Below are 12,255 nucleotides of genomic sequence, written 5' to 3'. Positions count from 1 at the left end.
AATTTAACAATTTATTATGAGAAATGCTCATTCATGAAAGGTAAATATATTCTCATTAGTTCAAAAGTAGTAACGTTTATATATTTAATGTGAATACATCTGCATTAGTTTAAAAAGTTCTAAATACAGAAATATAAAAAAATAAAGTGACAAAATCCTTATTTATCTCCAGGGATAATGCTATCGGTTTAGAATTTATTTTTCTAGACTGCCTAGATTTCCATGTATATAAATAGAAAGAAACATAACTTGTTGAGCTGGCTGTCATATTCTTTTATGCCATTAACGATGATATACTGTGAGGTACTCTAGAACTGATCTTGTTCATCTTAATGTGTTACGGAGTTTTTACATTAATAAATGAAGACACATTCCTAACTGCTAGAAGACACATTCCTAACTGCTATACGGAAGAGCACAGTTTATTCAAACATTTTTCTATTAATGGCCCTTGAGGTTGTTTCTATTTTATAGTACAAAAAGAACTTCTACAATGAATTATGTACTCACTAGTGCCAGAAGCAAATATTTTAAAGGACTGCTAACTAGAAGCTGGGTCTAAGACACGCCTCTCAAATGTGACAAGAGCTTACCAAACAGCTATCCAAAAATATTACTATACTGGCATTAACCTGAACTGTAAAACTTCACAACGATAGGACAAAAAAGGGTTATGCCAGTGAAAATACGCTTTCACATATTCTCATTTGAAGCAGACACTAATGACAATAGTAAATAGCATTTGTTAACTCATTTCTTTTGTTCCAGGCCGATATTGCTCTGCAAGTATCGACTCATATAATTACAAAGACTACATTCCCTCTTTACAAAGAGGCAAGACAGTAAAGAAATTGCCCAAGTTCACTCAGCTAATAAATAGCTGGGCTGAGATTCAACCTACTCTGCTCCAGAGCCCTTGCTATTAACCTCTATGCTCTACTGTCATCATAGATATCACTGTCATAGAACATAAAGGAAAGAGACTCAGAAAGAATTTTGGGAGATTATTACAGAAAGTACAGGTGGCACAGTGGTTAAGTTCATGTGCTCCACTTCAGTAGCCCAGGGTTCACGGGTTTGGACCCTGGGTGTGGACCTACACACTGCCTGTCAAGACACACTGTGGCAGTGTCCCATATACAAAACAGAGGAAGATAGGCACAGACGTTAGCTCATGGCTAATCTTACTCACCCAAAAAGAAAAAAAGTCTGGTGAGCCAGCCCACATGGCCAAAGGGTTTTAAAGTTCGGCTCTCTCACCACTTGGGTGGCCTGGGTTCATTTCCCAGTCACAGAATCACACCACCTGTGAGTAGCCATGCTGTGGCAGGGACTCACATAGAAGAACTAGAAGGACTTACAACTAGAATATACAACTGTGTACAGAGGCTTTAGGGAGGAAAGGGGAAAAAAAGGTATAGTCAATTTGCTTTTTCTTTACCATATAGAACAAAAATGGTGTTTAATACCAAAATCATTAAATGCAAAAGCTCCAAGAGATAGTTAGTAGGTATTTTTTTAAAAGGTACAAACAATTAGTGAAGCTCAGCAATTCTGTCACAAAATTAGTGGTCATCTGAGTTTACTTCAGTTCAAGTTTCATGTCCTTTACCCTATTTTCTCCATATGGCTTATTATTTTTCTTAACACATTGAAAGATTTTTGTAGTTGCTGTTGTCGTTTACTTCACTAAGGTTTCAAATGACTCTAAGGTCAATGGAATAGCCATTTATTACACGGCTGAATTGCTGATAAATACTTAATATCAAATGTCTACCAGAATCCTGATCTGTGCAAATATCTTCAACGTAAAACGCAATTTGAGAATACAGTACTTAAATTCCAGCATATAGGTGTTATACTTACCAGTGTTTTCGATACAGGAAATACTTCTGACTTCACTATGCTTTCCAAAGATTTTAAAAAGAGAGTCAAAACTTCAGAACCTGGTCTCTCTTTTTTGTTACCTAACAAAAAGCAAAAGGAGGGGTGTAGGTAGTTCTAAACATGTAAGTATTTTAGGGGTGAAAATACAGTATTTTTAAGAGTGAAAATACACACAGTTACAAAAATTTAATGTAACTCAACAGTGTTTTGTTTAAAAGTAAAGTCTGAAAGCTATGATACTTCAAAAATGATTGTAAAATAAATTTTATATATGAAAGCCAAACAATTTGCTGAGTGCTATAAAGATCATTTGATCAGTGTTATAGTGCTTACCTGATTCAATAACTGACTTCACCAAGCTAATTAGTTCCTTCCAAATAGCATTGACAACTGCATCTGTCAAACAAAATAAAAAGAACTTTAGAATGAAGAAGATGACCATAAAACACTCTCCCTTTCATCTCTGTACTAAAAAAAAATCTGAGCAATACTTAAATAGCAAACTATTTAATTTTTGAAATTTCTTCTCTTCATTAATTGATAGGTTTTAGAACACAGGAGTTTAGGTGTAGATGCTGGAGCCACAGAGCACAGGTTTGAATCACTTATTATCTGACTTTGCACAAGTTATTTATGCCTCTGTACAATGAAACTTCCTCACCTGCAAAACGGACTAAACACAAAAGGTTACTGTGAGGATTAAATGAATTACATGTAAAGTGCTTGAAGCACAATCTGACCAATAGGTGGCATGATATAAATATTTGCTTCTTATTTCTTTTTAATCACAGGTTTAAACAAATAAAAAATCTCTCAAATACTTACCAGAAGCATCTTTTCCAACTGCAACAAAGCTATCATGAACAGCAGTGATAAGTGTATTTGCATGCTTGGAAAAAAAAGAAGAGCTGCTGATTAACGGATGTTCGAGTGGTTCTAAAAGAAAAGAAAAGAGACTTATGCAAAACTAAAGCTTTACGAAATAAATTTCTCAATATAAAATTTTGGGCAGTCCGATGTTTTCTATTAAAAAGATTTATACTTATTTTATACATAATTAAAAAATATTTTGGCTGGGGGAAAATAACACCTCTCCTCATCCCAAGGCACTGTGTTCTGAACTGTTTTAATAATTGAAATTATCTGAAAAACAATTAAATACCTAAGCTCAATACAAGTTTGTTTTGCTTAGCAAAATTCAAGACTTCTGGACCCAACAAAAAATGAAGCAACATTTCAAGTCCCAAAAGTTGAATAGAGGGGATTGTGGCCATTCCACCAAAATTGGAATTCAAGTTCATCCGGGGAGTTACAGGAGATCCATATGCCGAGGCACCTTAAAAAAAGAAAAGTTATTTAAGCTTAAATTAGCTATCCCAATGAATATATTTCATTCATTTCTACAAAATATACCTTTAAAAGTAAATAGTTTGTGTCTCAAATAAAAGTTGAGAGTTTCTGTTTAAGGTCCACAAGAGTTCCTAATCTTACTTGGTTAAGACCCAGATTAGTGTCACACATCATGTAAACAAAGACAATTCTCAGGTATCATTCCATACCTGGAAATATTAATCTGCAGACATTCCGGAGCCTTAAATAGAAAATTTGACTCAGAATAGCTAACATAAAATAATAAATAGCAAATAACTTTCTTTCAATGGTATACATACTAAGCCACATTTCTTAGATCTGTTAAGGTCTGTTGTTTTTAATAAAAGCCCTAGGATTCTGGTTCTGAAACAAATACAACAGTCTGTAATGTATCTCACATAACGCAGTGGAAAAAAGTTGATCTTTTCCAACAATGTAATTATAGCAGTAAACCTAACAGACACAGGAAAAAAATCATCAAGAATATATAATGGATTTTGTGATAAGGGGGCCAAAATTATGAAGTGCTTTATTTTATGTGAATAACACTGAGCAAAACCTTCACTCAAAGCCTTTTTAGAAAAAGAAAAAAAACAAAACCAAGTATGTCCACCTCTTACCCTTGTGCACAGGAGTCCCGGGGTTTACACCTGGAGAAGGCGCTGCACGAGATGAACCGCCTTGAGGTGCAGCGCTGGAGTCGATACTGACTGTGCTTTGAATCAGAGGAACACAAACCTATCGAGGTTAAAAACAAGGGCAACGATCTGTAAACTGCACAAGTGCCATATTTTCTTCAAGTCTTGCATAATACAGTTAAATTTCTTTAAGAAGCAGTCTAAATTCTTTTGATATGTTGAATTTTATTGGCTATTTCGATGCACAGGCTAAAAACTGAAATTTGGAAAAATGAAATTTTTATTACAACTGTATTTGCCCTAAATGTATACTATCTATAAATTTCAGTTCTAAATCCCAGACAGAAAATTATACACAAACAATTTTGCAAATAACATCTACCTGAGTTCGAATGCTGTTGGTAGACAGACTTGTTTTAACTTTAAAAGAAATTTTTTTTTTGAGGAAGAGTGGCCCTCAGCTAACATCTATTGCGAATCTTCCTCTTTTTGCTTGAGGAAGACCGTCACTAACATCTATGCCAATCTTCCTCTATTTTCTGCAGGATGCTGCCACAGCATGGCTTGACAGAGCAGTGCTAGGTCTGCACCCAGGGTCCAAATCTGTGAACCCCAGGCCACTTAAGTTGCAGCATGTGAACTTAACCACTACGCCGCCAGGCTGGCCTGTTTTAAACTTTTTAAAAACACACCCTAAGAAAATAGGAACTAAGACAACTTCAAGCTCATTTCTAAGATTAATCCAGTATCAGTCAAATCTATCCAATGAATAAATTACACTAATGAATGTGTGGGACAACTGGGTAAGATTAGCCTACTAGGACCTTATAATGGTAGAATCTAGAAAAATTATGATCCAAATTACATATTACTATCAATGACCACTTTCACTTAGTCATGTTCTATCAAGTTTAAAAGCCTTAAAATATTAACTAAAACTTTAAAAAGAACTTGCTAAAATATTCAAGTATATTTATTATAAGTCCTCCTTTACAAGAACACTCACTGCAATGCAGTTATTTATACAGACTAGAAGACAAGGACTACAGATCCAAAAGTAAAATATACAGTCAGGTGCCATATAATGATGTTTTGGTCAACGACAGACCACATATATGACAGTGGTTCCATAAGATTAGTACCATACAGATTAGGTGTATAGTAGACTATATCATCTATGTTTGTGTTATAAGTACACTGTACAATGTTTGCACAACAATGAAACTGCCTAACGATGCATTTCCCAGAACTGATTCCTAGTGTTAAGTGATGCATGACTATACTCCAAAATCCAAGATAAGCAATAAAGAAATGAAAAAGATAAATGCGGAGCCGGCCTGGTGGCATAGTGCTTAAGTTCACACGCTCCACTTCACTAGCCTGGGGTTCGCCAGTTCTGATCCTGGGCATGGACCTAGCACCGCTTGTCAAGCCATGCTGATGTGGCATCCCACACAGAAGAACTAGAAAGACCTACAACTATGTACTGGGGCTTTGGGGAAGAAAAGAAAAAAAGAGGAAGACTGGCAACAGATGTTAGCTCAGGGCCAATCTTCCTTAACAACAACAAAAAGCATACCTTAAAAAAAAAAAAAAAGATAAAAGTTACCAGAGCTATCTTTTTTTACTTAACTGTAAAAAAATTCAGAAACCAAGGATGGATTAATTGCAAAGACAAAGAGGTATGAGTAAGATTGAGTCTTACAGTGAAATGCCAGGAAGGATATAGAAATTTAAAGGAATTTGTAAACTCATTTGTAACAATAACTGAAAAGCTATGATGGGAATAAAATGACTGGTTATCACTATGCAGGCTAGAAAAGAACATACAAAAAATAAGAATTAATCCAACTTTATATCTACCCAGTGTTGCACCTGATTCCTGTATCAGTAATGGTGATTCTACATTCAATTATAAGAACAGATATTTGAGAGTACACTGATTGAACAAGCTTTAGCAGCTCCGTGTCACACTTGAGGGAAATGAACTCAAGTTCTCTGTCAGGGAAAACAAAAAGATCTTTTATACACTGTGGTCTGCTAAGACATAGCAAAAAACAACACCGAAACATTAGATTGGTAAGAATTTAAGACTACACTAATAAAAAGACACATACAGTATTAGAGTCAACGCTTTTAACGTTACCTGTTCAAAATTAGCAGGAAGATGAGGTCCAAGTCTCATCAATAAATACCACCAGACTTCTAGTTTTGTTAGCGCTAGACTTTCTGTTCTCACATGGATGGAACTCAAAGGCTGCATTAGCAACTTCAGTCTTTTTGCACTACATAGTATTTCTTAAAAGAAAATAAAATAAGCACCCAGGTAAAATCATTTAAGAGCTAAAGATTAATTTTAAAAATGAGTATGCAATAGTCTCCTTTTACAATAGCAAGAAAACAGATTTTAAAAAATTGTTTTTAATCACCAGCTGTTCCTGTTCCAGCCAAAATTTTCACTTTGATCAACTCCAGGGACATTTGGCAATGTCTACAATATTTTTGGTTGTCACAACTGAAAGGCAAGGGTATGAGAGAATGCTATTGGAATCTAGTGGGTTGCATTCAGGGACGCTGTTGAACTTCCTACAATACACAGGCAGTCCTCCACAACCAACTGTCCAGCCTCAGATGCCAACAAAACATTAAGAAACTCTGTCCAAGCTGACAGTAGTTGCATTACCCTCATTACAGATAAAAAATAGAGGCAGATTTTTACATTGTCAAAAAAGTTGTCACTTTAAAAATTTACTAGTAATTTATTTTATCAAACATTATAAGTACTGGTGCTACTAATTAAATTTTGGAAATCTAAACAGATTCTTTTAGATTCAAGTCTACAGGTCTTACTCTACATCAATAACCAGAATGTTACAATTCAGCATAAAAATTAAATCCAATTCTTTAAACAAAATATTTATACCAGAAGTGTGTCTATGTGAGTGTGACTGAAGATACATAAAATAAGACAGTCTGTGCTCAAGTAACTTATTAAAAAGACTTAAAAAGGATTCTGAAACATCTGTCAAGCCATGCATTTGGCAGGACGGCATTCATCAATGTTCCTTACAACTATTCTGCCGTTAGGCGTTCAATTAACATTTCCATAAGAAGAAAATAAAGTCAGACTACCACTGTGGGAACAAACCTTCTAATCCTTTTTGAACTCCACTCTACTTGTGAGAGGAGCTTCACAATAATATCCCTATGGCAGAGATTGCCAATTGCCATGCAATAATCCTCCTCTTTTGGTTACAAGAACTGCTTTCACTCAGTACAGCGATGGATGCCCAATTTTTGACTTATCTATTCTCCCATTTAGCCACTGTACCCAAGGAGATTTAAGGGGAAGTGTACATGGAATTTCTGAAATGCACTTTACAGATAGCTGGCTCAGCTGGGAAGAAGTTCATTTCTGCTCTCTGCCTTCCCTCCTTTCTGTAGTCTACAGGTAAGGCATACTGAAGATGAGAGAACAAAGACCAGCTGTCTGATTCCTTAATGACTTCCTGGATCCATAATACCAGTCATACCAGACTCTCTAGCTCTGGACTTATTTCAAATGAGATAGCATTTTATTTATTTTCTTTAAGCCACTCCTACTTTATGCCTTAACATTCAACCATACATAATTCCAACATATCTAGTCCTGAACATTACCTCACTTTGCCATTTCATAAACAACAAAAAAAGGTGATATTTCCAATTAAAATCTGTGCCTGGCAATGCACTTCTACCAATATTTTCAATAAAAGTAATTATACTTAATGTAAATAATCACTTTACAAAACACACTAAAAGGGGGAAGAAAAGAGATTATTAATGGTATTTGGCAACAGAAAATATAAGATGCAATCAGCATTACTTACCAGATCTTGCAAATATACAGTATTAATTACACCTAAGATTAACTACCCAGTTTAGTAGGTACCTATACTGACTCACTTTGGGGCAGTGTACTCTTTCTTGTATATATCTCAAACACCTCCACTGGACAAGAAGATGATAAGATTAAAGTAAATCAAAAGGTATCAGTTCTATCTATTAACGTTAAACCCACTATTAGATACTGTTTTAAAGGTCCTGAAAGGAAAAAGTTCATCTCTCAATGATGCTTTTATTCCACAGCAATCACAATTGTTTCCTATCATCTTCTGGCTATGTGACTGCTAAATTATTTGATCTCTCTAAACCAATAATACTTAGCATCTTAGGTCCACTGTGATGATCAAATGAGAGGTACATAAAGTGCTCAACTAAGCACTGGAACATACTAAGAAAGCCACAAATAGTAGTTGTCACTTTGTTCAGTTTTTCAAATAGCTTAAAATAAATTTCATATCTGTGATTTTCAATAATGTTCAGCCTTTGAATTCTATTTTTAGCTACAAATTTATTCTCTTAAAATAAGAAAATAAAAGGTTAAGTTTCAATATAAAGTCAAAAAAATCAGATAAGCTTTGGGTTTTTCATCTTGCTTAAGTAAAAGTCATAGAAAATTGAAATTTTAAAATATTACTTACCTGGGTTTAAAGCAAAATTATCTATTAAACTCTTCCAGGCAATAAAAGCTATTTTTTTAATCATGGGTGCTCCACTACGAAATCCTAGTTCTTCCAGCTGTAACAGAGAATTAATGAAACTCCCACTTCGATGCAAGGTCTAAAAAGGAAAAATCATTAACAAGTTATTTACCTGCCTGAAACAATATATAGGTATCATTATCATTCATTTAGCTAATTCACTCAGTGTTAGCTATATAAAGTCTTAGGAATTTAAATTTTAAAAAGTACTGAATTCTGTATGCACGTTCAAAATTCAAGATAAAAAAATATAAAGCTCTATGAAGCAGGTAATGCATAACACATTAGAGAAACATCAAAACATTGGAGAAAATGAGGAAAGTAAGATAAATCCCAAATTTTACCAATACTAAAAAACAAAGAACAGATATCCCTATGGAAACAGAGAATAAATATTAAAGAAAAAAATGAGAAATGTTGAACCCTGAAACTAACAAAAAACAGTCTTTTCAAATACACTGACATAAGCAGGAAAAATAAGGGAAAAATGAATAAATGACAAGTACACAATGTATCTCAAGAAAAAACTCTATAAAAAGATAAAACATTAACAGTCCTAAGTGGCTATAAACCACATATAATCAGAACAGAATGTAAACAATAACCAAAAACACCCAGCTTAGAAAATCACAAAGAATCTGCCAGAAAGCTAATAGAGCCAATGAAATAAATTCAGCAGGTGCAGAGTACAAGATCAATGCATGAAAATCAGGTGTGTTTCTACACAACAGCAAGGAATAATCTGAAAAGTAAATTAGAAAAGCAATTCCATTTACAATAGCACCTAAAATTAAATACTTAGGAATAAATCTAATCAAGGTGGTCAAAGACTTGTACACTAAAACCTATATAAAGTATTGCTAAAAGAAATTTTAAAAGACTTAAATGGAAAGCCATCCTTCATGGATAGGAAGATTTAATAGTATTAAAATGTCAATACTACCCAAAGGAATCTACAGATTCAACACAATCTCTCTCTAATTCCAACGACCTTTTCACAGAAAAAGAAAAGCTGATCCTCAAATTCATTATGGAATTGCAATGAGCCCCAAACAGTCAAAACAATTTTGAAAAAGTATAAAGTTGGAAGACTCAAACTTCCTTGACTTCCAAACTTACGACAAAACTTCAGTAATTAAAATATATGGTAATGGCATAAGGACAACCATACAGACCAACAGAGATCCCAAAAATAAACCCTCGTATATACTGTCAATCGATTTTGGACAAGGGTACCAACACCATTCAATAAGGAAAGAACAGTACTCAACAAATAATGCTGGCAAAATTACATATCCACGTACAAAAGAATGAAGATGGATCCTAGCCTTATAGCATATACAAAAATAAACTCAAAATGGATCAAAGATCAAAACTTATGAACTAAAACTACAAAAAATCCTAGAAGAAAACACAGGGAAAAAAGATTCATGATATTGGATTTGGCAACAACTTAATGTATATGACACCAAAAGCACAGGCAATAAAAGAGAAAATAGTTATCTATTTACCTAATTTACACTGGACTTTGTCAAAATTAAAAAGTTTTGTGCATCAAAGGATACTATCAAGGAAGCAAAAAGACAACCTACAGAATGGGAAAAAAATTTGCAAATCATGTATCTGATAAGGAATTATATCCAGAACAGATAAAGAACTCCTACAACTCAACAACAACAAACAACCCAATTCAAAAATGGGCAAAGGCTTTCCTGTTGTTGGTTGCATGGAGTCTGCTCCTGGTCTCAGAGATCCAAAAATTTAGGGCTTCTTTGCAGCTGTGCAGCCATCGTCATGCCAGAAAATGAATATAATTTTACATCATATATGCTATGGATATTACTTGGATTATTATGAGAAAAAGAGAAAGAAGGAGCATCAAGAGGCTCATGAATGTTCAAAGACAGACACACATGACTGGTCTGAAGGCTAAGCTCTATCATAAACAGAGCCATGCTGAGAAAACACAAATGAAAAATACTAAATGAGGGGCTGGCTCCGTGGCCGAGTGGTTAAGTTCGCGAGCTCCGCTGCGGCGCCCCAGGGTTCGCAACCTGGGCGCGGACATGGCACCGCTCATCAGGCCACGTTGAGGCGGCGTCCCACATCCCACAACTAGAAGGACCTGCAACTAAGATATACAACTATGTACGGGGGGGTTGGGAAGGTAAAGCAGAAAAAAAAAGACTGGCAACAGTTGTTAGCTCAGGTGCCAATCTTAGGGGAAAAAAAAGAAAAGAAAAATACTAAATGAAAAATACTACCAAGATGCATGAAAAGAGAAATACCAAACAAAAGAATGATGAAAAGACTCCACAGGAACAGTACCTATCTATCTGCTGGACACAGAGGGACAGTCTGGAGCTAAAATACTTTCAAATATGGTTAAACAAAAACAAAAAGAAAAAGCAGGAATAAGGAAAGACCTTCTACCCAAGGTTCACGCTCAGGGAGAAACAAATCTTAAAAGTTATTTGAACAGGAAAAGAGAAAGAACAAAGCATCAAAGAGGTTGGTTACTAAAGCCTGCTCTGTTGGAAATGGCTTTTTGTGAAAACCACCTAAATATGAAAGATTCATTAGGCCAATGGGCTTATGTTTCAAGGCGGCCCATGTAATATATTCTGAAATCAAAGTCACCTTTTGCCTGTAAATACACGGTGTAAAGAAAAATCTTTTGTCTCCACTATATACAACTTTTGGGTATTACTACCAAAGATATGGTCATTGAGGTGAATGTGAGCAAGTGAGGCCTTGTGAAAGGAGACAAGGTTATTCGGGGGCAATATGCCTAGGTTACTAACAATCATGAAAATGACGGATGCATAAATGTAGTCTTATTGGCTTGACAACAGTCTCATACAAGTAACTCCTTATGATTATTGAAGACTACACACCAGTTACGAAAAACTACCATTATTGTGATGTTTCTGAACACTACCCAACAGTCTTACATGTCCACAATCATCAAGAAAACTATTTATTATATTGTACAAAACATTAAAATGGCCCAATTTTACAAAAAAAAAGAAAGAAAGAAAAAAACCCAACACATTTCCTGGAATGGCTATTATCAAATAAAGGGAAATATGTTTTGGTAGGGATGTGGACAAACTGGAACTCTAGTACATTACTAGCAGGAATGTAAAACGGTGCAGCCACTATGGAAAAGTTTGGAGGTTTCTCAAAAAGTTGAACATAGAACTACTACTGGATGACGCAGCAATTCCCCTCTTATGTGTATATCCAAAAGAACTAAAAGCAGAGAATCTAACAGAGTATTTGCACATCAATGTTTGTGGCAGCATTATTCACAACAGCCAGGAGGGGAGAATAGGCAAAATGTCCGTAAAAAAATGGATAAACAAAGTGAGGTATATACACACAATGAAATCTGAATACATGCTAAACATGGGTAGACCTTGAAAAAATTATGCTTAGTGACATAAACCATTCGCAGAAGGGAAACAGTGTATGATTCCACCTATATAGGGTACCTAGAATTAGCAAATTCACAGAGACAGGAAGTAAAACAGAGGTTACCAGCAGCTGGAGGTACACGGGCAGAGGGAGTCATTGCTTAGTATGTATAGAGTTCCTGCTGGGGACGATGAAAAAGTTTTGGGTATAGACAGTGGTGTTGTTTACACAACTTGTGAATGTATTTAATATCACTGAACTGTACATTGGGATGCTTCTTTACATTTGTTTACCACAATAACAAAAAACACATTCCCTCCCCTCAAAAAAAAATCTGGCTTAAAGACAGAATACGC

General features: G+C 35.0%; 1 protein-coding gene and 1 pseudogene across 9 annotated transcripts in view; one reads left to right on the top strand and one right to left on the bottom strand.

Moving 5' to 3' along the window:
* The window catches only part of RIF1 (replication timing regulatory factor 1), a 63,678-nt gene that overhangs the window by 35,951 nt on the left and 15,472 nt on the right, over positions 1–12,255 (bottom strand). For all 9 annotated transcript variants that reach the window (XM_023622870.2, XM_070240942.1, XM_070240939.1 and 6 more), the window contains exons 9-15: positions 8,420–8,558; positions 6,043–6,194; positions 3,879–3,996; positions 3,050–3,223; positions 2,713–2,823; positions 2,221–2,283; positions 1,867–1,967 (exon numbers count right to left, since the gene is read on the bottom strand). In XM_023622870.2, coding sequence (XP_023478638.2) covers positions 1,867–1,967; positions 2,221–2,283; positions 2,713–2,823; positions 3,050–3,223; positions 3,879–3,996; positions 6,043–6,194; positions 8,420–8,558 — 858 coding nt within the window. The remainder of the gene's footprint in view (positions 1–1,866; positions 1,968–2,220; positions 2,284–2,712; positions 2,824–3,049; positions 3,224–3,878; positions 3,997–6,042; positions 6,195–8,419; positions 8,559–12,255) is intronic.
* LOC102150739 (ribosome biogenesis protein NSA2 homolog) lies at positions 10,274–11,328 on the top strand (annotated as a pseudogene).

The sequence above is a fragment of the Equus caballus genome, chromosome 18 (assembly GCF_041296265.1).
Source record: "Equus caballus isolate H_3958 breed thoroughbred chromosome 18, TB-T2T, whole genome shotgun sequence".
Lineage (NCBI taxonomy): Eukaryota > Metazoa > Chordata > Mammalia > Perissodactyla > Equidae > Equus > Equus caballus.
Note: the sequence above shows the minus strand (reverse complement) of the source record. Positions and strands in the feature narration are given on the sequence as shown.